This window comes from Gorilla gorilla, chromosome 3 (genome assembly GCF_029281585.2).
Source record: "Gorilla gorilla gorilla isolate KB3781 chromosome 3, NHGRI_mGorGor1-v2.1_pri, whole genome shotgun sequence".
Classification (NCBI taxonomy): Eukaryota; Metazoa; Chordata; class Mammalia; order Primates; family Hominidae; genus Gorilla; species Gorilla gorilla.
This window is the reverse complement of record NC_073227.2, coordinates 161893055-161917906: the sequence shown is the minus strand read 5'-3', so window position 1 is coordinate 161917906 and position 24852 is coordinate 161893055. Positions and strand designations below refer to the sequence as shown.

Below are 24852 nucleotides of genomic sequence, written 5' to 3'. Positions count from 1 at the left end.
CGCGCCCCAGCGCTCAGTGGCGGCGGCCGGGACACCCTCGGCAGCACCCCGCACCGCAGCACCCCAGACTACGAGCAACCGTGCCCGTCCCCGCCGGGGCTGGAGGGCGCAGGGCCGCCACCCTGCAAGTTCCTGGGCCCCCGGCCACCCTTATGAGAGAAGGCGAAGCCGGGCGAAGGAGCAGGACGCTCGGCAGCAGGACTCCTCCGCAAGCCCCGCGGGCCCTCTGTTCCCGCGCCCTCCGGGCGCCCAAGAAGCAAAATGCAACCACCGCGCTACAGCTGAGAGGGGAAGGGGCCAGCGCCATCCGCTCGCCCGGAATCCGGTCCCCGCGGCGGCTGCGCGTCCCGGCCGCGGCCCCTCCGGCCCGGGAGTGAGCAGCAGCAGGAGGAGAGGCAGCCGGCCCAGGGTTGGCCGGGGCTGGGGAGGAGGGACGGGACGGAGGGAGGGCGCGGGGGCGGGGAGGGGGCCCCGGCGGATAAAGATGGCAATGTCTCTCATCCAAGCGTGCTGCAGTCTGGCTCTCTCAACATGGCTGCTTTCCTTTTGTTTCGTGCATCTGCTCTGCCTGGACTTTACCGTGGCCGAGAAGGAGGAATGGTACACCGCCTTCGTGAACATCACCTACGCCGAGCCCGCGCCGGACCCCGGGGCCGGGGCGGCGGGCGGCGGCGGCGCGGAGCTGCACACGGAGAAGACGGAGTGCGGGCGCTACGGAGAGCACTCGCCCAAGCAGGACGCCCGCGGGGAGGTGGTCATGGCCAGCTCGGCCCACGACCGCCTGGCCTGCGACCCCAACACCAAGTTCGCCGCCCCGACCCACGGCAAGAACTGGATAGCCCTCATCCCCAAGGGCAACTGCACGTACAGGGATAAGATCCGGAACGCGTTCCTGCAGAACGCCTCAGCCGTGGTCATCTTCAACGTGGGCTCCAACACCAACGAGACCATCACCATGCCCCACGCGGGTGAGTGGCCCACCGGGCGCGGGGGAGGGGAGCCGGCGGGGACTGAGGTGCCTAGAGGGATCCAGCGCCTGCCTCCAGGCTCCTTCTGGGAAGTCCGTGCGGCGCGGAAGACGTGTCTGGGTTCCCTGGACCGATTAAGTTTTGCTCCGCGTCACTTGGGGGGTTTACAAAGAGGAGAAGATTAACTGTATTGGGTAGGGGAGAGGCTGCCGGAGAGCTTGGCATAGCGCCGCTTGGACAGGGGTTCAACGTGGCGGGCTAACTTTTCCGAGGGGGACCTGGAAGGTGGGGTTTGGAGGGTAGGGCTCAGATACTGTTCTTGGTTAGTGACCGGCCCAGCACCTGTTTGGAACCAGTAGATCTGATACCACAGCACTGCTCTTGGGTCTGTGCCTCAGGTATACCCTGATGCAGGCGCTATATCAGGAGAGGGGTAGGGTTACCTGCTGGCAGCTCACCACGGCGAACTTGCACTTGAGGTTTCATCTCTTCGTGGGAGAGTTTCCCCTTTTGGGTTTACGCACTTCATTAATCATATTAAAAGTACTATGCTCTGCCAGGCTGTCATCCAGAGAAACTGACAGGTGGCCACGATGGTAAATAATAACAGTCCTCAACAAGCCAAGAAGAGTGTGATGGCCCTAAAGTTATAACTACTTTTCTAATTATTGCATTATCCTTTGCCTGATTGGGAGGTTAAATATGCTGAAGGTTTTCTTTCTGGCTAGAATGAAGGGATTTCAGACTAGAGAGAATAAGTTTTTGTTAATGATCGCAGGTACCAGGACTAGAAATGCATTACTGTCCCAAAACTCAATACCGCATATGCCTGACATAAGCAATGTTTCCCTGGTGGTAAGAACACCCTCCCCCCAAAAAAGCCATCCCCAGGCTTGTTAACATAAGTCCATAAGCCACTAGTTTTAGCAAGCTAGCCTCCTTATGTCAGGGCTTGCTGCTTGTATTTGTGTGCCTGAGAAGTGGGCCCTCCTTCCCCAGAGCGGTTTCTGGGCCGAGACTGTGGCATCCAGTGCCCGGAAGGAGGGGAGAAAATGACAGATGCATTTTCTGAGTGGAGTCTTCTAATCAAAAGCATTATTTTCTTTAAAAACCAAATTTGAATAAATAGTTACGCTGCTGAAATGGAACACCAAGCTCTGGCTACATTTGTAGGGGTGTTCTCTTTGGGGACAAGTTTCCATTTCGAGAGCTCATGTCACCTATTAGTGAAATATTCAATTGGTTTGCCTCCAGTAATCAACACCAGCTGTTTTAGTCAGGGAACTTTGTCAACCTTAACACAAACAGGTGGGGAGGGGAAATGTTCCAGACTTCTAAAACACAGGCCAGAAAAATGCAGTGTGTTAATTAATGAAGAGGAGAGGCAGTTACTTAGAAAAGTTACAATACAGCACTTTCAGAATATTCGATATATTTTCTTGAGCTTGACAGTTTTCTAAGGGAAAAGATTGTACTCTCACCTTGAGTCTTAAGAGCACTACTGAAACTTTGATATTCAAGGATGTTAAGGACTATGGAAAGCACTTTAAGTCATGTAAAGTATCTTTAGATAAACATGTTACTTAATATTTAAAACCTCAGTGGAGGAGGGGTGAAGGAAGCTTTTTTGTTTTTGTTGTTCTTTAAACTCCAAGAAGATTGTTAGCTGACTTTGTGAGATTCTTTGTTTCTCTGTGCATATGCATGAAATCTTGAACTCAACTTCTTTGAACATAAAGTAAGAGGCATCATTTGTTGCTGTCTAAAAAGGTTCTCTAGAACTGCCAACACATTGGATCAATTAATGGCTTGCTTATTTTTAAAGAAAACACTAAGCAGATTTCCCACACAAATGATGCTTGATTAAGATAGTGGGAGTGGAAGGTTTAGTAATACTGTAGTTTGAACGTTAAAGGCAAAAAAAAAAAATGGAAATTGTCTATTATCTAATTGTTGTTTCCAAAAATGTATTCATGCTGTATCTGCCAATGGCCAGGAAACTCCATATTATCTTCTGACATTTTGCCACATTAGGAGACTCTGTGTTCACTTCAGTCAGAGGCTAGCATTGATTTCTGCTAGAGTGTCATTATGAGCAGATACATGACAGGGTAGCATGGTAAACCCTTGACTATACTCTGAAATTCTTCTGCCTAAATCTCAAACACTGCCAGCTCTTGTCTGGCTGTCAGTGTCTTCCATGTAGTCCAGATCTTGAAAGCTTTACTTTTCCTAGTTAAATTTGAGGTCAGATTTCTAAATTCAGTTTGAGAAACTGCACATTTTAGATGCTAATCAAATATTTTTATTTTGTGAACTTGGGATACCATACCAGAAAATCTGCATATTTGTGAACTTTTAAATTCAGTTTTTAAAAAGTTTTAAAAACTGCAAAAGCTGATGATATATCTATCACCTTTCCTCTAGATCCTTTATTTTTGGAACTGATAGATTTCAGGTGAAAGGAAGGTCTGTATTTAGTGTTATGCAACCTGTCGTTTAACATCTATGCATTTGTGTATCTTGAAATTCAATTAAATAGAAATTGTTTTGTCCTTTTCATATACGTTTTCTGTTTTTTTCTTTTCCTGCTTAAATAATTTTGATTTTCTGCCACTTATGTAACTATAACTTCTCATTCAAAAAGACACCACTTCTCCTGGGATAGCCAGTAGTTTTGCTTTATAACAAGTCACTTTTCTCCCCAGTATAACAGCTTTACTGAAATATAAACATACTCTGCAGTTCACTCATTTAAAGTATACATTTCAATGGCTTTTAGTGTATTGACTGAGTTGTGCAGCCATCATCACTATCTAGTTCTAATAAGAAACTCTTGTACTTCCCCAATATTCCCCAACTCCTAGTCACTCCCCATTATTCCCCAACTCCCAGCCCTAGGCTAATCTACATTCTGTCTTCATGTATTTAAATGCCTCTTTTGTACCTTTCGTATAAATGGAATCATATAATATGTGGACTTCTGTGATTGGCCCCTTTGATTTAGCATAATCTTTCTAAGGTTCATCAAGGTTGTAGCATGCGTCAGTACTTAAACCCTTTTTATTGCCAAATAATATTTCGTTGTATGGATATATCACATTTTGTGTATTTATTCATCAACTGATGGAAAATTACGTTGTTTCTACCTTTTAATTGTTATGAAAAATAGTGCTATGAACATTCATGTACAAGTTTTTGTATGGACATTTCTCTTGATTATATACCTAGGAGTGGAACTTCTGAGTCATATGGCAACTCTATGATTTAATCTTTTGAGGACCTTCTAGACTGTTTTCCAAAACAACTGCATCATTTTGCATTCCCACCAGGAGTGTTTGAGGGTTCCAATTTCTCCACAGCCTCATCAGCATTTGTTACTATCTTTTTTATTTTGCCCATTCAAGTGGATGTGAAGTGGTATCTTCATTTTGTTTTAAATTTTCATTTCCCTGATGACTAATTGTTACTTTTTAACGTAGTCTTGTTTTTTTCTGCTTTTCATTTTATTCCCTTTCCCCTTACGCCCACCATTATTTATTCTTTTCCAGACTTTCAACTCATACACTTTTATGCTAGGGAAGAGAGAGAGTGATTAATAGAGAAAATCTGCTTCTCTCACTTTTTTTTTTAAGTCTATGGACCAGAGATTTATATGTCCCCTATTAAGGGACATAAGGCTATATCTTTAGTGCAAGAGCACCAAGAAGGCCATAGCAAAAAGCTATAGAGAAATGCATCTTCCAAGTAGTAAAAGCCCCAGAAGTGAACTTTCAGTTATAGGCAAAGGCAGTGAGACTCAAATTACCTCCTCAAAGCTGGTCTGATGCCTGCCTGTGAAGCTTCTTTCGGTGTACCCTAAGGAAAGTGATGATATCAGAAATTTCTAGAGGCAGTTTAGGGCACTAATTAAATAGGAGTGTAGCCTCTAGAGCCAACCACTTGGATTTGTGTCCTCGTGGCACTACTTTCTCACTGTGTATCTTTGTGCAAGTTAACCTCCCAGGTCTTGGGTTTCCTCCTTTGTGAAGTGGAGGATAACACCGTACCTCGATTGCTTGTTATGTGAATTAGATGGATTAATACATGTACAGTGTTTAAATCTGTAGCTGGCACAAAGCAGTCAAAAAATGTTAGCCCTTCTAAGCATTGGACTCAGTGACACACAACGACATGCAGGAGCTACACACTGGATCATCATACCTCTGAGGCTCACTGAGTTCCTGGCAGCCTTGGGAAAGAACTCCTTATTTACCCTTTCATACTGAAGAGTCCAGAGCAGTGGTGCCAATTTGTTTGTGGCTCAGCTCATTGAAACAGGGTGTTCCATTCCCTTTGATTGATGAACATTTAAGATTCTCCTATTGCATTTGTACTTTCTTTTGGCTTAAATTGAAATCTCATCGTAGCAAGGGCATGTATGATAAACGTGGTAGTCTGTGTATGCAGGCTGTTTGTGACTGAGTTGTGATGTTGAGGAAATGGTATGTTTTATTTTTTTCTTTTTTAAAGAGTGAGTTTGATATCTTTCTGTTTGTCTATTGCTAGTGCATAATCAACAGGAAATGAAACATCTAGCTGTCTAGGAAGAACTTTTGTGAGACTAGGTCCCTAAGAGCAACTTGGAGATGGAGGAAGGGAAGAAATGGTTGCAGTGACTCTGGAGAACATGCTAGGCCCTTGGAAAGGAGGAGCCTAGGATGGAGTATATCTGTGTATTCTAGACTTCTCCAAGGTTGGAGGCAAAATGTAGTAGATCTACTGAGGCTCTTCCTCCATAGGTGGGTGCTCAGAGTTCAATGTATGGATTCATGCTACCTTTATGGCCGTTACTTTGATTGCTGAAGTCTACCTATGCCTTAAACTCTGTAAAGGACCTAGCTGCTTTAATTTAATAAAGTTTTCTTTTTTCTTCAGGGCTCATTTTTCTAGAATATTTATGTGTACTTTTGCTTTACATTTTCCTTTAAGTGATAAGATTAGCTCTCTTTTTTTTTTTTTTTAGCATGCTGGGTAATAATAACATTGACCAAATAGTGCTTACTCTGTGCCAGGCATGTTCTAAGCACTTTATGTAAATTTAATTCTTACAACAACACTGTGAAATAGGTACCCTTACTGTCTCCGTTTGATAGATGAGGAAACTGAGGCAAACTGTCTAACTTGGTCACGCAGACAGTAAGTGGTAGATCTCGGCTTGCAACCCAGGCGGTCTGTCTGCTGGTCTGTGCTTAGAGCTACAGCTCTGTATATCCTCTCAGCTTGAAAGGGTATTCTGAAGGCTAGATGTGGGCAGTGATTACTTAATCATAGATATAGGAAGTGATCTAAGGCTGATTTCCTGTTTCAGAGTATGTTAACAGATGCATCGTTGACTTGCATGAATGCATCTCTATTACGTAATGGGAGAATGGGACCTTATGTTTGGGCCTTTTCTCTTCCAGACCTCCCTCTGATTCACCATTTGACTTTGAGTCAGTCACTTTTTCTCTTCTCACCCTCAGTTTTCTTATTTATAAAGTACAAGGTTTGGTTTAGTTGATCTCTAAGAGGTATTTCAGCTCTAAAATTTATTCTTTATATATTTAAAACTTAGAATACTTCTAGTAAAATTCCCAATTTCTGGCTTCTTGATGAGAAAACCCAGTAACTGGGGCCTGCATTTCCCCGTGGAAAGAGTACCTGGAGCTGAGCAGTGGCTGGCTGTTCCCATGTGCCCTCCAGTTGGTCCAAGTCTCCATCACTTTTTACCATCTGGCTCTTGGCCTGCCCTGTTCATTTATATTTCCTACCTCAACCCCAAGGTCACAGTGTTTGGGACTCCATCTTTATGTAGCCAGACTTGGGGTAGTGAGGAGAAGTTACGGAAACAGACTTGGTTCAGCACAGGAAAAACAAATTCATAAGAATAGAAGTGTTTAGAAATGGACGAGGTTTTCTTGAAAGGGTAAGCTTTCTCTGGCATTCAGGTTGAAACTGAGTGGGAACATTGTGGAATTGCTGATCCCAGGATTTAAGGATGGACTTCCAGTGGGTGACAGCTTTAAGGGCCTTCCCAAGCATTGAGAGTATGTGATTCTCTATCACTTAGATATTTAAGAAACATGTTTTTTAAGAGCCTCAGTTCCCACTTCATTTTTCTCATAAGATACATGCAGTCTGGCTATCATTTATGCTTGGTCTTGATCTTCCATGCCAAAATAATCTCACCTTCTCACTTAGTATGCATATGTGTGTGTGTGTGTGTGTGTATGTATTTTGCACTAAACTGTAACTCTTCACCTGTCTACTAGCAGAAATTCCAATAGCCAGGAATTCTAGACTCTGTTATTAAAAGCCATAATTCATCAAAGTGTTAAATAACATTCTTGGCAGTGTAGCTTAAGATGACCCGGGCAAGAAACTGTATGACTTGTTTATACATTTTAGGTCATAGAAGTACATATCTAGAGGATTGGGAAGGAAACTTACCTTCTGTCTTCTAATCTTTAATAAGAATTCAATCATCATCTCTCCTAGTGGCTGTGTCTTAAAAATCTCCTGGCTTCTCAAAAAGGAAGTAATTTTATAACCATGAAATCTGGAAAGGTCCAGAAAGAACCTGGAGCTTCTTATTTATAGCTCATTCTTCCAGTTTTCAGAAAACAGTGATTGTGCCTCTGATATGAAGTTAATTTGTTTAGAAAACCAGTCTCAACTTTTGAAAAGTTAACCGTTATTGCTGCTTAACCATTATTGTTGCATTTCTGGACATTAAGCATAGCATATAAAGAATTTAATATTTTGATAGCCCTGAAAGTCTTCAGTTTATCCCTAGAAGAAATATTTCATCTTTTATATACTGTAAGGAGCATTTTACTTGTTGCTGAGAGATTGAAGTGATGTTAGTGTTGTGTATTTGATAATGTAATTTGTCAGATGCTAAATTTAAATTGAAATTCAAATCCTATGCAGATTATCTTAGTTCTTGAGGGTTTTGGTGGTAATATAAAACCCAGAGAAACAAGGCAGCGTTGTGCTGTGTAATTCTTCTACTAAGTTGCAATTTACAATCGTTCTATTAAATAGAAACCTTGTCTACAGGTATAATATGACCTTTACTCTTGTTTTAAACTTTGAGGTATTCATTGCTAGGCTATTTAATGTATGGTAGGATAAATGTGCTTTGTATATTGAAGCCAAAATATTAATGACCATGGTTAGATCTAGGTCTCAGTTTTCTATAATAAAAGAGGAAAATTAAATTTATTTTACCATTTCACATTTGTGGTTAAAAATTGCTTTCTATAAGTAGTCTTCACTTTTTTACTTCGCCCATTCCATAATATATAGTGGTATTTAGAAAAAGATTTTCACTAAAAGTAAGCATCGTTTGTCAGAGAATTCAAGCTTATGCATTGGCATGTTAGGCATTTTCATATTCAATTTGTGAACATATGTTTCATAATAGAGACTTTAAAAATATTTTAGAAATAATTCTGTATTAAATGTTTGGTTTGTTGATGTGTTTTCTAGGCAGACAGATATGAGTACATATATTAGGTAAGAAGGATTATCAGGAAATGTTTTGTTTCTTAACCATTTCTGTCTGGAATCTCTATTATAAATGGCTTTTTATGGGCAGAGTCCACTTACACACTATTGAAAATGCAAAGATTGGAGGTTTTTTGGAGGGATTGTCAGGAGGCATACAAATGCTTGTTTCCCCCTTTTTCTCTTTTCTGTTCCTCACTATCTACAGCAAATATTCATCTGGACCATTCTGTAGCCATGCACTGATGAAACCCACATCAGAAATGTAACTCCAAATGACCCAAAGAATAGTGGATGAGGAAAGATGTTTTCCGCTTCATTTATCAGGAAGATGCATGGAATGTTCTTCCTCCCAGAAATCCACAGAGCTGGCTGCCTCTTCAGTTCTCTTTACTAATGTGATCTTATCAGGAAGGCACTCCCAGGCTACTCTTCCCTGAACTAGTGGCAGCCTCCTCCTGCTGGTCCCCAGCACACCCCTGCTGCATGTTACCCACCATTAACATGTTTATTGTCTTCTCCCACCACAATGTAAGGGCCAGGTGAGGTGTCAGAGCCCTAGCATCAGAAAGTAGTAGACTTGTGGGGAGTAAGAATAATTTACTGACAACAGTATAGGTTTGAAAGAAAAGTTTTATTAGATAGAAAGTACGCTGCATAAGCAGCAGAAGAGTGCAGTGGGGCGCCTCAGCAAGAGAGGGCTGAGCACACCACGGTGGATTTTTCCTTCGGGGTATTCATGGACCTTAAAGCAGGAGCTGAAGGGTAATTTGGTCCATATTAGCCATGTAGGTCCTGACAAATATTGCAGCACTATTCACAATAGCAAAGACTTGGAACCAACCCAAATATCCATCAGTGATAGACTGGATTAAGAAAATGTGGCACATATACACCATGGAATACTATGCAGCCATAAAAAAGGATGAGTTCTTGTCCTTTGTAGGGACATGGATGAAGCTGGAAACCATCATTCTGAGAAAACTATCGCAAGGACAGAAAACCAAACACCATATGTTCTCACTCATAGGTGGGAATTGAACAATGAGAACATTTGGACACAGGGTGGGGAACACCACACACCAGGGCCTGTTGTGGGGTTGGGGGAGGGGGGAGGGATAGCATTAGGAGATATACCTAATGTAAATGATGAGTTAATGGGTGCAACACACCAACATGGCACATGTATACATATGTAACAAACTTGCACGTTGTGCACATGTACCCTAGAACTTAAAGTATAATAAAAAAAAATGATTACATTTGTAGACATTTGGTGCCTTGATGTCAGCAGGGGTTGCACAATGAGGTTCTGTATGCATACATTCCGGAGATGTATAGAAATTCTAGTTACTTATAAATTTTTTGGAAGGAAACCTGGAACCAGATGCTGGCTTTACATAATAGAGGACTCTCATTACTTCTGAATTCCTTAGATAAGGAATTTTGTCTCTGGATGGACTGCTTGATGGTTACCAGGTGATCTTTGCTCTTCTCAGTAAGCTCCACAAGAGTGGGGCATTTAGACAATATTTTTGGTCCACAGTTAAGTTCCCCAAGCCTATAGCAGTCCCTGGCACGCAGAAAGTGCTCAGTACCTATTGCTAAATAACCTGGAACCTGGGAAGATGGACTATGTTAATATGTTCATCTCTAATTTCGTAAAAATATTCTATGCCATTAAATATTTTTTCTTAGCATTTGACTCATAAAGTGGGGGAAGTTCTAATTTGATTCTCCCATTACAAATGTTTGTTTATCTTGTAGCATGTGGCATGAAGTGGGTGCCTGGTTTCTGTTCTTGGTCTAAGGGGAAAAAGGCATACTAGTAATGAGCAGAAGGACATAGAGTGTCAAAAAGGTTTGTAACCAAATACAATTCTGTGCATGTGTTTACTGTCCTGCAGCTTTAAATATGTATTAATAAAACGTTTTTCTTATTTTAAATGAAATACATATGCTATATAGAAACATTTGAAAATATAGAACATTAAAAAGAGATAGTAAGAACCATCCACACTCTAATATTTTTTCATTACATTTACTTTTATCAAATGGGTAATATATTGCCGGTGTGTTTTTATAGCTTTTAAAAATTTAATCATACATTTTGAAATTTCCTTGGTTCTTCCAAGATATTTGTGTGATGTTTCCACTTTTCTCTTACATAAACAGTGCTGCAGTAAACATTCACATATAGCTAAACATGAGTGCATATCCATGAATACTTCCTTAGGTCAAGTTCCAGAGTATGGGATTAGTCAAAGGCTATTCATGTGTAGCTGTAGAGCAGTTATCGTTTCTTTTATAATAGCCCATATGATGAAGTCTTCAGATGTTTGCTCACTCAGGAGCATGGTGCTCCTTTGAAGGAGAAAAGACATCTGTTGGATATTGGCGGTGCTGCTGCTGTGGGGTCCTGTCACAGCTTTTTAGCATTACTTTGCTCCAAGCTACACTATTTTGGCAGCTGAGGCAAGACACCGAAGGTGGCGAATCAGGAGAAATGAAGTGTCAAGAGATAGAATCATCATGATTACTGATGGTGAAACTCCACCTCCTCCCTTACACTCCTCTGTGTCTGGGGGATGCTGAATGCAGATTGAACCAGCAGTTAGGAAACTCCGGTTTCAGTTGTGGCTCTCTCTCAAATTGGCTTTTCGGTTGGCAAGTCACTTCCCTCCTCTGGGGCTCATTTTCTTTCATTTGAAAATGGTGAGCAGGAGGCGCCTGGAGGGGAACTTGGTTGAGATCAGTGGTCTCCACCCTGACTGCATATTGGGATCACCTGGGGGAGTTTAAAAGTTAGGGCTGCCCAGATCCCACCTGCAGAGATTCTGATGTAAATGGTCTGTTGCAGGGAGGGGACTCCCCATTTGTTTCTAGCGTGCACTCAGGTCTGACAGCCACTATGCAGGATGAATCTGAAATCTCCCTCAAGTTCTTATACCACGTGGTTCTTTATTAATTATTTAAGGAAATGATGTTTTTCCTTTGAAGGCATCAAAATCCTACGTGAATAAAATTTTAATTTTTTTTTAAATTTCCCGAGAACTATAAGGATCGAAATTATGAGGGCAGGGACAGTGTTGCTTAAATCATGAATTAGTGATTCACTGATAATAGCAGTTTTGGTGACCAGCAAGAAGGCAAACACATGGCAAACGCAGCAAGTGCAGGAAAGCACACAAACTTCTGTAAAACAGTCAAGAAGGATACGATAATGAGTCAGAAGTGATTAGACCTTGTAATTTGATTGGGCGAAATTTCATCTATATGCTAAATGTTGATTATTATACGAGCAGTCCTCCAAGCTTAAGAGGTAGAGACACCGTGCTGTTTTTACCAAGTAGGAAGTACCCTCTTCTGCTCATTGTGGTTATCACTACCCAGTTTGGGAGGCAGAATAGGGTAATGGTGAAAAAGAAGATTCTGGTGCGTGGTTGACCTGGTTCTGAGCCCTGATACAGTCACTTGTCTAGGGAGACAGAAAGCAGCATATGGTTGAGATAGCAGTCTGAAGTCATTCCCTTGGTGAGGATGAGCTTCCACTGTTCTAGGAAGAACTGCAAGTCCTGCTGGGCAGAGAGGGTCTGGGAGCTCAGGAAGCAAGTGTTTAGGCTTTGGAGTCCTCGTCTGTAAAGTGAGCCTCCTATGCTGTCCATCATAGATGTTGTGTGTGACCTCTTACATTACATAATGCAGTAAAGGGGTGACTCTGAGCATGTAATACATGAAAACAGTAATTATTGTCCACAGAAACACACTCTGAATCTGATCACATCTTATCACCATTGTTGTCACCAACTGAGTCCAAGCTATCATGAACTCTTGCCTGGACTGCCACTGTCACCTCTAGCTGGTGTTCAGCTTCCCTTCCTGCCCCCTGCCATCTGCTGCCCATACAGCAAACAGAATGAACTTTTGAAAATACAAATCAAAGGCAATCACTCCTCTGCTCAAATCTTCCAGGGATTCCCCATCATACTTGGAACCAAGTTAAAGTTCTTGCCATTGTCCTCAGGGCCCTCCTCCGTGGTTTGGCCTCTGCTTCCTATCCAGTCCCTTTCCTACCCCACTTCCCTCACTTACTACTTCCCAGCCCATCATGTCTTCTTGCTGGTCCTCAAATGCTCCCAGCCCAGGACCTTTGGAACCTCTTTTTCCAGATTTTTAAAAAATAGTTATCATTTAAATATCCTTTTATGCTTTTAGAATGATTCCCAAACAAGAAAGTCTAGTAGCCATTCATCTGTTTCTCTCATATTTAACCAACTCATTATTTTTTAAGTTCAGTTTGCTATTATGCCACTTGTACTCCAAGAGAAATACCTTCCAGCAAAGTACAATTTGGCAGCGTTTTAGAATCACGGGGTTTTATTGCTCAAGTGAGCAGGAAGAGTACCCAGTCACCACCCTCAATTTTTTCAGATTCTCCTATCAGTCTTATTTACATCAGTCACCTTTTCCCATCATCAGTCACCCTTTCCCGTCATCATCGCCCTTTGCCCCCTTTGTCAGTTTTCTCTGGCCACTGTGAAAATATTTCATCTGCTGTTCATTCTCTCTTCTCTTATTCTCCCTTATCTTATCACTACTTGAAATTTCTATGTAATTTCATTTGTGAATTTGTTCCATTATTGTCTGTCTCCCACATGGGAATATAAACTCCATGAGGGCTTGGTTCTTGTCTTCTTAACGGCTGTATTTAGAGAGCCTGGCATAGAAAAGGCATCCATTGCATAGCTATTGAAAATATGAATGAATGATACAATATGTACCATCCATAATTCTCAGATGTACTGCTCATTTAAGGAATGAAGTAATGAATTTTTATTATATACACTTTTTCTGCCTTATATTGAAGGTATGGAAGGCAGTATTTAATTTGAATGCTTAAAAATTTGATTCTATATCTTGTGCTTAGCAGAGCTATTCTTGCTGGGACTGTGGTAAGAGATTCATCTACTCTCTAACCTGACTTTAACCCCTTATAAGGTACCTCCTGTTAGGCCCTTACCAGCTGCTGAGAATAGAGAAGTAGGAAAAGGGTGGTGCCCTGTGCCCTAAATCCTTGGGCTTCTGTTTAGGGATGGTGGGAGGTCTGGAGCAGGAAGCCAGTCGTTATTTTTCTGAGATCTTCTATTATCACGCCAGTGTTTCTAAAGAGGCCTGGATGCCTACCTGTGAGTATTTACAAGCAAATCCTTTGCTTAGGAGGAGCTTTCTTTTGGATGTCAGCAGGGGGACTTTCTATAGATAACAGAATGGATATGTCCTTTGGAGTCAGCTGTTATCAAATACAGAAAGTAATCTGAGAAAAGTAGTTGAGCATAGTGCTGCCTGGATGATCTTACTGGGATATGGGCATGCGGTAGACCAGATGCCTCAAGGGGCCCTGACTGTGGCTAGAAGGAATTGTATAGTTTGATGGTAAATCCTACCTGTCTAGATGTGTTGTATGAATCTGTCTCTGTGCATATGGACTGCTTCATTCCAGAAGAATGAAGAATTTAAAATCAGTGGGCCAGAAACAGGATGTCAGAATTCCTCTAAATGAAGGAGATAGCAAACGGCAAATGACCAGTGAAGTAGGTCGGGTTGTGACCTTTTGAGCAATGAGAGAACTATGAGAGAAATCTCAAGTTTTCTCCTTAAACCATAATGTCATTAGTTAAAAGTAGCATTAGCCTTTTGTTATAGTAATTGAAGTGTGCTCCAAAATGAATTTAATCTCCTGTGTATATGGCTGGGTGCGGTGCCTCATGTCTGTAAATCCTTGCACTTTGAGAGGCCTAGACGAGCGGATCACCTGAGGTCAGGAGTTTGAGACCAGCCTGGCCAACAAGGCAAAACCCTGTTTCTACTAAAAATACAAAAATTAGCCGGGCATGGTGGTGGGTACCTGTAGTCCCAGCTACCTGGGAGGCTGAGGCAGGAGAATCGCTTGAACCGAGGAGTCGGCGGTTGTAGTGAGCCGAGATCGAGCCACTGTACTCCAGCCTGGGCGACAGAGTGAGACTCTGTCTCAAAAAGCAATCAATCAATCAATCAATCAAACAAACAGAAAAACACATAGCTCAAACTTTAGCCCATGATTGGTGGTTTGATTTAGCAACTGAAATGGGGCATCACTTTGCAAAGGAATGGTGACCCTGAAATAGGCCATTACCTTGCCTGGCCAGTTTGGTAACCACCATATTGCTTAAAAGGACTGTTTTGTCATGCAGGTAGGCTGATTGGGCCTGATTGGGGCCCAGTGTTTTTGAGCATTTTTCTACTGCCATATATGACAGCCTCAGTCCCAAATTCCATTCATCATTTTTGAGGAAAGGTAAAGCAGACATACTACCCTTCCGTTAATAGCAGGCAGTTTGAATAGATACCATCTCAGCACCACGTAGTAGGTCTTCCAGGAGGGTACAGTGTTTGCAGTTATTTGAAGTGCTCCAGCCTCAGAAAAACCTGAGAGAGAAGGACCCCAGGAACATTCAAAACCCATGTTCAATTGCCAAGGTCATAGGGCAGCAGCCTCAAATGCAGGTGGGTATGACCTAACCTTCTCCAGCTGCCAGTGACTGTTGTCTAAGCAGCCTACCAATTGTCAAAGTCAGACCATGCCTCAGTATTCATGAGTTTGGGGCCATGTAACGGGTCTGACACTAGCTCCCCAGGAAGCAGAGCTTGTGTGGCTCTGATAAAAGCCTTAAGTGAGATGACCAAATGATACTGGGGGAGGGGAGGGGGCTGTCAGCAGCCACTGTGAGGGACAGATTGGCAATTCTAAATAGCCATTGAGCTCTGCATCTCACACAGTCTATTTTCTCTTCTCTTGGGAGAACACACTATGAGGAAAAAGTTTTTCATTTTTTGAATAAGCCAAGGCATTCTTTCTACAAATCACCTTTCCAGTTCCAGACTTATTTATTAAATTCATCACCTTATTCACTAGAGGAACTCAGCAAATCTTTGTTGGATGGAATAAGTAATAGAAGGAAGAGAATTGCCATTTGTTCTGAACACACAGACTCTAGGCACTGCATTAGGTGTCTTCGATACTTCACTTGCTTCACAGACCCTGTAACCCCAAAGTTACAGATGGTTAAAAGCAAAACTGGGATTTTAATCCAGAGCTATTTCTTACATAGTCATGCATTGCTTAATGATGTGGACATATTCTGAGATATGTATCATCAGGCAATTTTATTGTTGTATGAACATTGTAGAGTGTTCTAGATGGTGTAAATGATGTACAACAGACTATACCATATACATTTGTTCTAGATGGTACAGTCTGTTGCACATCTAGGATGTAGGTTATAGCCTATTTCTTTTAGGCTAAACACCTGTACAGCATGTTTCTACACTGAATACTGTGGACATTTATACCACATATATAAACATGTCTAAACATAGAAGAATTATAGTAAAAATAGGGCCTAATACACTGTCTGGAAACATTGTTTCCCACAAAAATTGATAATTTGCCATTGTTATTAGATATATATTTGTAGCAATGCAATTCTTTGTGTTGCACAAGAAACACTTCTTAGTGTAAGTTACAAATTATTATGGATTTAATTATTCCACAAGTCAAGCCTTGCCACCTATGGATATGGTAATCTCTTTTGTACATATATTTTTTTTATTATACTTTAAGTTCTGGGATACGTGTGCAGAACATGCAGGTTTGTTACATAGGTATACACGTGCCATGGTGGTTTGCTGCACCCAGCAACCCCTCATCTAATTAGGTATTTCTCCTAATGCTATCCCTCCCCTCCCCTAGTCCCCCACCCCCTGACAGGCCCCGGTGTGTGATGTTCCCCTTCCTGTGTCCATGTGTTCTCATCCTTCAGCTCCCACTTATGAGTAAGAACATGCGATGTTTGGTTTTCTGTTCCTGTGTTAGTTTGCCGAGAATAATGGTTTCCAGCTTCATCCATATTCCTGCAAAGGACATGAACTCATCATTTTTTATGGCTGCATACTATTTCATGGTATGTATGTGCCACATTTTCTTTATCCAGTCTATCATTGATAGACATGTGGGTTGGTTCCAAGTCTTTGCTACTGTGAATAGTGCTGAAATAAACATATGTGTGCATGTGTCTTTATAGTGAAATGATTTATAATCCTTTGGGTATATACCCAGTAATGGGATTGCTGAGTCAAATGGTATTTCTGGTTCTAGATTCTTGAGGAATTGCTACACTGTCTTCCACAATGGTTGAACTAATTTACACTCCCACCAACAGTGTAAAAGCGTTCCTGTTTCTCCACATCCTCTCCAGCATGTGTTGTTTCTTGACTTTTTAATGATTGCCATTCTAACTGGAATGAGATGGTATCTCATTGTGGTTTTGATTTGCATTCCTCTAATGACCAGTGATGATGAGCTTTTTTTCATGTTTGTTGGCCGCATAAATGTCTTCTTTTGAGAAGTGTCTGTTCATATCCTTTGCCCACTTTTTGATGGGGTTGTTTATTGTTTTCTTGTACATTTGTTTAAGTTCCTTGTAGATTCTGGATATTAGCCCTTTGTCATATGGGTAGATTGCAAAAATTTTCTCCCATTTTGTAGGTTGCCCGTTCACTCTGATGATAGTTTCCTTTACTGTGCAGAAACTCTTTAGTATAATTAGATTCCATTTGTCAATTTTGGCTTTTGTTGCCATTGCTTTTGGTGTTTTAGTCATGAAGTCTTTGCCCATGCCTATGTCCTGAATAGTATTGCCTAGGATTTCTTCTAGGGTTTTTATGGTTTTAGGTCTTACATTAAAGTCTTTAATCCATCTTGAGTTAATTTTTGTATAAAGTTTAAGAAAGGGATCCAGTTTCAGTTTTCTGCATATGGCTAGCCAGTTTTCCAAAACCCATTTGTTAAATAGGGAATCCTGTCCCCATGCGTGTTTTTGTCAGATTTGTCAAAGATCAGATGGTGGTCGATGTGTGGTATTATTTCTGAGGCCTCTGTTCTGTTCCATTGGTCTATATATCTGTTTTGGTACCCGTACCATGCTGTTTTGGTTACTGTAGCCTTGTAGTATAGTTTGAGGTCAGGTAAAATGATGCCTCCAGCTTTGTTCTTTTTGCTTAGGATTGTCTTGGCTATACAGGCTCTTTTTTGGTTCCATATGAAATTTAAAGTAGTTTTTTATTTTAATTCTATGAAGAAAGTCAGTGGTAGCTTGATGGGGATAGCTTTGAATCAATAAATTACTTTTGGCAATATGGCCAATTTCACGATATTCTTCCTATCCATGAGCATGGAATGTTTTTCCATTTGTTTGTGTCCTCTCTTATTTCCTTGAGCGGTGGTTTGTAGTTCTCCTTGAAGAGGTCCTTCACATCCCTTGTAAGTTGTATTCCTAGGTATTTTATTCTCTTTGTAGCAATTGTGAATGGGAGTTTATTCATGATTTGGCTCTCTGTTTGTGTATTATTGGTGTATAGGAATGCTTGTGATTTTTGCATATTGATTTTGTATCCTGAGACTTTGCTGAAGTTGCTTATCAGCTTAAGGAGATTTTGGGCTGAGATGATGGGGTTTTCTAAACATACAATCATGTAGTCTGCAAACGGAGACAATTTGACTTCCTCTCTTCCTGTTTGAATACACTTTCTTTCTTTTCTTGCCTGATTGCCCTAGACAGAACTTCCAATACTATGTTTAATAGGAGTGGTGAGAAAAGGCATCCTTGTCTTGTGCTGGTTTTCAAAGGGAATTCTTCCAGCTTTTGCCCATTCAGCATGATTTTGGCTGTGGGTTTGTCATAAATAGCTCTTATTATTTTGAGATATGTTCCATCAATATCTAGTTTGTTGAGTGTTTTTATCATGAAGAGGTGTTGAATTGTATCGAAGGCCTTTTGTGCATCTTGTGAGATAATTATGTGGTTTTGTCATTGGTTCTGTTTATGTGATGGATTACACTTATTGATTTGCATATGTTGAACCAGCCTTGCATCCCAGGGATGAAGCTGACTTGATCGTGGTGTGCAAGCTTTTTGATGTCCTGCTGGATTTGGTTTGCTAGTATTTTATTGAGGATTTTTGCATGGATGTTCATCAGGGATATTGGCCTGAAATTTTCTTTTTTTGTTGTGTCTCTGCCAGGTTTCGATATCAGGATGATCATAAAATGCATTAGGAAGGAGTCCTTCTTTTTCTATTTCTTACAATAGTTTCAGAAGGAACGGTACCGGCTCTTGGTGGAATTCGGCTGTGAATTCGGCTGTGAATCCATCTGGTCCTGGGATTTTTTTGGTTGGTAGGCCATTAATTACTGTCTCAATTTCAGAACTTGTTATTGGTCTATTCAGGGATTCGACTTCTTCCTGGTTTAGTCTTGGGAGGGTGTATGTGGCCAGGAATTTATTCATTTATTCTAGATTTTCTAGTTTATTTGCATAGAGGTGGTTATAGTATTCTCTGATGATAGTTTGTATTTCTGTGGGATCAGTGGTGATATCCTCCTTGTCATTTTTTATTGTGTCCATTTGATACTTCTCTCTTTTCTTTTTTATTAGTCTGGCTAGCGGTCTATCTACTTTGTTAATCTTTTCAAAAAACCAGCTCCTGGATTCATCAATTGTTTTTGAAGGGTTTTTCGTGTCTCTGTCTCCTTCAGTTCTGCTCTGATTTTAGTTATTTCTTGACTTCTGCTAGCTTTTGAATTTGTTTGCTGTTGCTTCTGTAATTCTTTTAATTGTGATTTTAGGGTGTCGATGTTAGATCTTTCCTGCTTTCTCCTGTGGGCATTTAGTGCTATAATTTTCCCTCAAAACATGGCTTTATCTGTGCCCTGGAGATTCTGATACTTGTGTTTTTGTTCTTTTTGGTTTCAAAGAAGTTATTTGTTTCTGCGTATTTAGCCAGTAGTCATGCAGGAGCAGGTTGTTCAGTTTCGATGTAGTTATGCAGTTTTGAGTGAATTTCTTAATCCTGAGTTCTAATTTGATTGCACTGTGGTCTGAGAGACAGTTTGTTATGGTTTCTGCTCTTTTGCATTTGGTGAGGAGTGTTTTACTTCCAATTATGTGGTCAATTTTAGAATAAGTGCAATGTGATGCAGAGAAGAATGTGTATTCTGTTGATTTGGGGTGGAGAGTTCTGTAGATGTCTGTTAGGTCTGCTTGGTCCAGAGCTGAGTTCAAGTTCTGAATATTCTTGTTAATTTTCTGTCTCGTTGATCTGTCTAATATTGACAGTGGCATGTTGAAGTCTCCCACTATTATTGTGTGGGAGTCTAAGTCTCTTTGTATGTCTCCAAGAACTTGCTTTATGAATCTGGGTGCTCCTGTAATGGGTGCGTATATATTTAGAATAGTTAGCCCTTCTTGTTGCATTGATCCCTTTACCATTATGTAATGCCCTTCTTTGTCTTTTTTGATCTTTGTTGGTTTAAGGTCTGTTTTATTGAAGACTAGGATTGCAACCCCTGCTTTTTTTTTTTTTTTAACTTTCCATTTGCTAAACATTCCTCCCTCCCTTTATTTTGAGCCTCTGTGTGTCTCCGCACATGAGATGGGTCTCCTGAATACAGCACACCGATGGGTCTTGACAAATTGACAGAAGTAGGCTCAGAAGGGGGGTAATAACAAACTCCTCCAAGCTAAAGGAACATGTTCTAACCCAATGCAAGGAAGCTAAGAACCTTGAAAAAAGGTTAGAGGAATTGCTAACTAGAATAACCAGTTTAGAGAAGAACATAAATGACTTGATGAAGCTGAAAAATACAGCACGAGAACTTCGTGAAACATACTCAAGTATCAACAGCCAAATAGATCAAGCGGAAGAAAGGATATCAGAAATTGAAGATCAACTTAATGAAATAAAGCGTGAAGACAAGATTAGAGAAAAATGAATGAAAACGAACGAACAAAGCCTCCAAGAAATATGGGACTGTATGAAAAGACCAAAACTACCTTTGATTGGTGTAGCTGAAAGTGATGGGGAGAATGAAACCAAGTTGGAAAACACACTTCCGGATACCATCCAGGAGAACTTCCCCAACCTAGCAAGACAGGCCAACATTCAAATTCGGGAAATACAGAGAACACCACAAAGATACTCCTCAAGAAGAGCAACCCCAAGACACATAATCGTCAGATTTACCAAGGTTGAAATGAAGGAAAAAATGTTAAGGGCAGCCAGCGAGAAGATTGGGTTACCCACAAAGTGAAGCCCATCAGACAAACACCAGCTCTCTCTGCAGAAACCCTACAACCAGAAGAGAGTGGGGGCCAATATTCAACATGCTTAAAGAAAAGAATTTTCAACCCAGAATTTCTTACCAGCCAAACTAAGCTTCATAAACAAAGGAGAAAATAACATCCTTTACAGACAAGCAAATGCTGAGAGATTTTGTCACCACTAGGCCTGCATTACAAGAGGTCCTGAAAGAAGCACTAAATATGGAAAGGAAAAACTGGTACCAGCCACTGCAAAAACATACCAAATTGTAAAGACCATTGATATTATGAAGAAACTGCATCAATTAATGGGCAAAATAACCAGCTAACATTCTAATGACAGGATCAAATTCACACATAACAATATTAACCTTAAATGTAAATGGGCTAAATGCCCCAATTAAAAGACACAGACTGGCAAATTGGATAAAGACTCTTCTGTATAGTATAGTCCTCATCTGTATATTTTGGCTTAAAGAATAGTTATAGTTTTCATAGTATAATTTATTCCTCTTAGTCAAAAATGATGATGTTCTCAGAGAATTTAGACAGTCACTTGCCTGCCAATGCTATTAAAGGGGTCTATGCAAATTTTTATACCACTAAATGTTATTTTTAGTTTTATAAATAAATCAGTTCTTTTGCATTTCTCCTACTGTCATCATCCTAAATTTGCAGACTATTAGCACTTGCAAACCAATACCAAATTCCATTTTACAAAAAAATGTTATTTTAAGGTCAAAATAAAAACACAACACTCTTACTATTATTACAAGAATTTAAAATATGTCCATATACAGGTATGTAAAGTGTATATTTTGTTTAGAATTTTAATTGGCCTCTGATGATGCCCGATTCATATAACCCCAGAACAGTTTTACTTACTCATTAAACTGCTACAGCCTTGATTTTAAATAACATTTTCTTTAATTGCATTTGTGGTTCCTCATGCTCAGGAATTCGTTTGTCTATTTTTAGTGTTCCCTTTTGTTGCGATTTCAACATAAATCCTAGTACTTTCACTTGTAAGATTCTTATTACAAAGCTTTAGTATTCCTTTTTTCCTCTGAACACGAGTGTGGATCTCCCCAGTTGCAAGTAAGCCAAGAAGGCCCTCGCAATGCAAGCTTATACATTATGGTTAATGGATTTATAATCTTTTTCCTGCCTGTATCATCGAAATTATCCAGATAATACTTACTTTTTAATTAACCACAAAATAAAACGAGACTTTCACTGAAGGGAAAGATTTTAGAGCTAACCAAGTTTAGCCACTTTATTGGTTAAAAATAATGAATTAATTGTTTATTTTACCAATGAAAAACATGAAGCCCTAAAAGTTTATTGCCTTAGTCAAGGTTATCCCAGCAGGTGAACAATACAGTTGGGAGGAAAACTCACTTAGCTGTTCTATGTGAAAGATATACAGACCATTCCTCAGGATCAATGGTTCTCAACCTTGGCACTGTTGACATTTTTTGTCCTGATAATTCATTGTCGCCCTGTACATCATTCAGCTGTGAGGGCTGTGTAATTCCTGGTCTGTCCTTACTCTTAGGACATGGCTCTTCAGATGATTTACCAGATAACCCCCTCCTAGATGGGTCCTCAACAGCAGGTTTTGTCCTGTAGTACACTCAGATTGCCAAAATCACTGATTAGCTTTTTAGTCTCTTAACAGCTGCCTTCTGATTGAGTTCAAGGCATCTTGCCCTGATAATGAGTAGGAGTTGCAGGAGAGAAAATATAATTTATTTTCTTTACCTTTTTTAGGTTACTAGTTGAGACATTTTCCTGAAACAGAAGCCAAATTAACAAAAGATAAACAAATGGAAATTTATTAACACCTGCTGTACCCATCACTTGGAAGAAGCCTCAGTGAAAAACTGTTGGGCCAAGCAAGATGGTTCATGCCTGTAATTCCAGCATTATGGGAGGCCAAGGTGGCAGGATGGCTTGAGGTCAGGAGTTTGAGACTATCCTGGTCAACATAGCAAGACCCCTTCCTCATAAAAAAAAAAATTAAAAATTAGGTGTGGTGGCATGGACCTGTAGTCCCAAGCTACGTAGGAAGATCGCTTGAGCCCAGGAGCTTTAGGCTGCAGTGAACCATGATCACTCCACTTCACTCCAGTCTGGGTGACACAGTGAGACCCTATCTAAAACAAAAACAAACAAAAAACTCTCTCAAGGCAGTGGCTTAGGGGCCTTGCTTTAAAAATATTTTAAGAAAGAGCCGTGAATCCTGTGTAGTTACAAAACAAAGAAGAGAGCAGTTCTCGTCCTTTAAAGGGTGGGAAAATGTGGGAAGATAGTAGAATCTGTTCCCAGATTCCTCTCGGGTCTGCTGGTGCCTTCTCTGGGCCCATAAGCAAGTGCTGTCTCCAGTAAGGAAGGATTGATGTCCTGCCATTAGGAGGCAGACAGAGGCTGAGGCAGTGTTCCCCTGCATTTTCAGTGTCTTTGACATAACAGTCCTAAATATTTTGGGGTGAAATATTTTGTTTCCTTCAGAGCCATCAGATGCATCAAGAAGAAATTGCCTGCAGATTGTTCTTACTACTCTCTGGTTCCCTGTTGTCTTGGTCCTTGATCTCTCATATCCTGGCAACTTTGATAGCCCTGAACTCCAATTTGTTTCTCCCCAGATCAGTAAGACTTCAGCAAGCCAGAGGCTACTGCTTTCTGTTTGGGCACTATATTTGGAGACCTAAATTGGCAAAGAAACAGAGGTAAATACAGGATTCACTTTACTGTATTTTCTTTCTTTCTCAAATCTTGGTCCCTCGTGTCCTTGTTTTCTTAATTGCTATCATAATCTTAAATAGGTGTTTGTTAGATTTTTAAATATTCACATTTTATTGTAGTTACTGGGAGGATTATTCTGATATATGCTGCTCCATCATAGGTGGAAGAGGAAATCAGCCTGTTTTTGCTTATGAAGTTCTCTGTTCTTAGGATTGCCTTAGGATCTGCCATATACTGTCTTCCCTTCAAGGCCCATCTTAAATTTTACCTCTTTTCTAAAGAATTTCCTTATGATCCCATCTAAGGGATGGGATGTAACCTTTTCCTTATTTGTTCTCTGATTGCTTTTTTGTCTGTAGTTGTCTAAAAGCATTTATCATGTTTTTTTACCAAGAATCTTCTGCTTGTATATACTTATCATTGCCCATTATACTTAAAATGATATGAAGGCAGGATAATTCCTTATTTCTCCTTGGCTCCTTTGTACCAACTAATACAAAGAACAGGACTTTACAGAAAGGAGATACTCAGAGTATGTTTTATGAATCGGAATGGCTTCAGAATACTAGCTAGAATAGGTGGTGAACCTCTCACCACATTTGGAATTGAAATTTTACCATACAAAATGTTGGTGCAATAGGAACAAAGAGATTATAGTAATGATATTGTATTATCTGGAATAAAATTGGGCTGGGGGTAAATAGCAAAACAGATCAAATCAGTTAGTTATTTCTTACTTATTATATTTTATGAAATTGAAGTGACCGCTAATGTATCTCTCATTGTGTTCTGAGCGTTAACATGGATTATCTTACTTAATCATCTCAGAAACCTTCTGGGGTTACTGTCATTATTCTGACTTTATAGATGAGGTTAATACATTCAAGCAATATGCCCAAAATCATATATTTAAGTTTAGTGATAGAAATGGCACTTGAACCCCAGTGAAATTTCAGAGCCTGAGCTGCAGCGGTTAAGGATGCATATTATGGGATGGATGCCCTGTCTTTATGCTACAGTGAACTGTTAGAAAGAAAATAAGTCAATAAAGTCTCTTATTGATGTTTATTTAGCTTATTATGTAAATGCAATGAATTTTGGGCAAATCCCTTAACAGACTCAACCTCAGTTTTTTTAACTTTAAAATAGGGATAAATATGGCACTCACAAATTTCATTGAACCTAAATCACCACTGGTTTTAAGATGTAACAATATTTTATGTACACAGAAAAATATGTTATCACAACTTTGACATGGTATAGATTGTCAGAAGCATTCTGATTTCAGAGATGTTAAAATGTTTTTTTAAAAATCATCTTAGAAGTAATGAAATACAATGTCGTAAGTTTGTGGGACTCTTATGTGGTAATGTATGTAAAGCACTTAGTAAAGAACTTGGCACATG

The 24852-nt window shown here is 40.3% G+C and overlaps 1 protein-coding gene across 2 annotated transcripts in view; it reads left to right on the top strand.

Annotated features, from left to right (window-relative positions):
• Nucleotides 1-293: 293 nt before the first annotated feature.
• Nucleotides 294-24852, top strand: part of RNF150 (ring finger protein 150) — a 274961-nt gene continuing 250402 nt past the window's right edge. Inside the window, exons 1-2 of one of the 2 annotated variants that reach the window (XM_063705557.1) lie at nt 294-409; nt 593-968. In XM_063705557.1, coding sequence (XP_063561627.1) covers nt 758-968 — 211 coding nt within the window. In that variant the 5' untranslated portion in view covers nt 294-409; nt 593-757. Of the gene's footprint in view, nt 969-24852 lie in introns of both variants that reach the window. The other variant, XM_019024916.4, reaches the window with a different exon arrangement.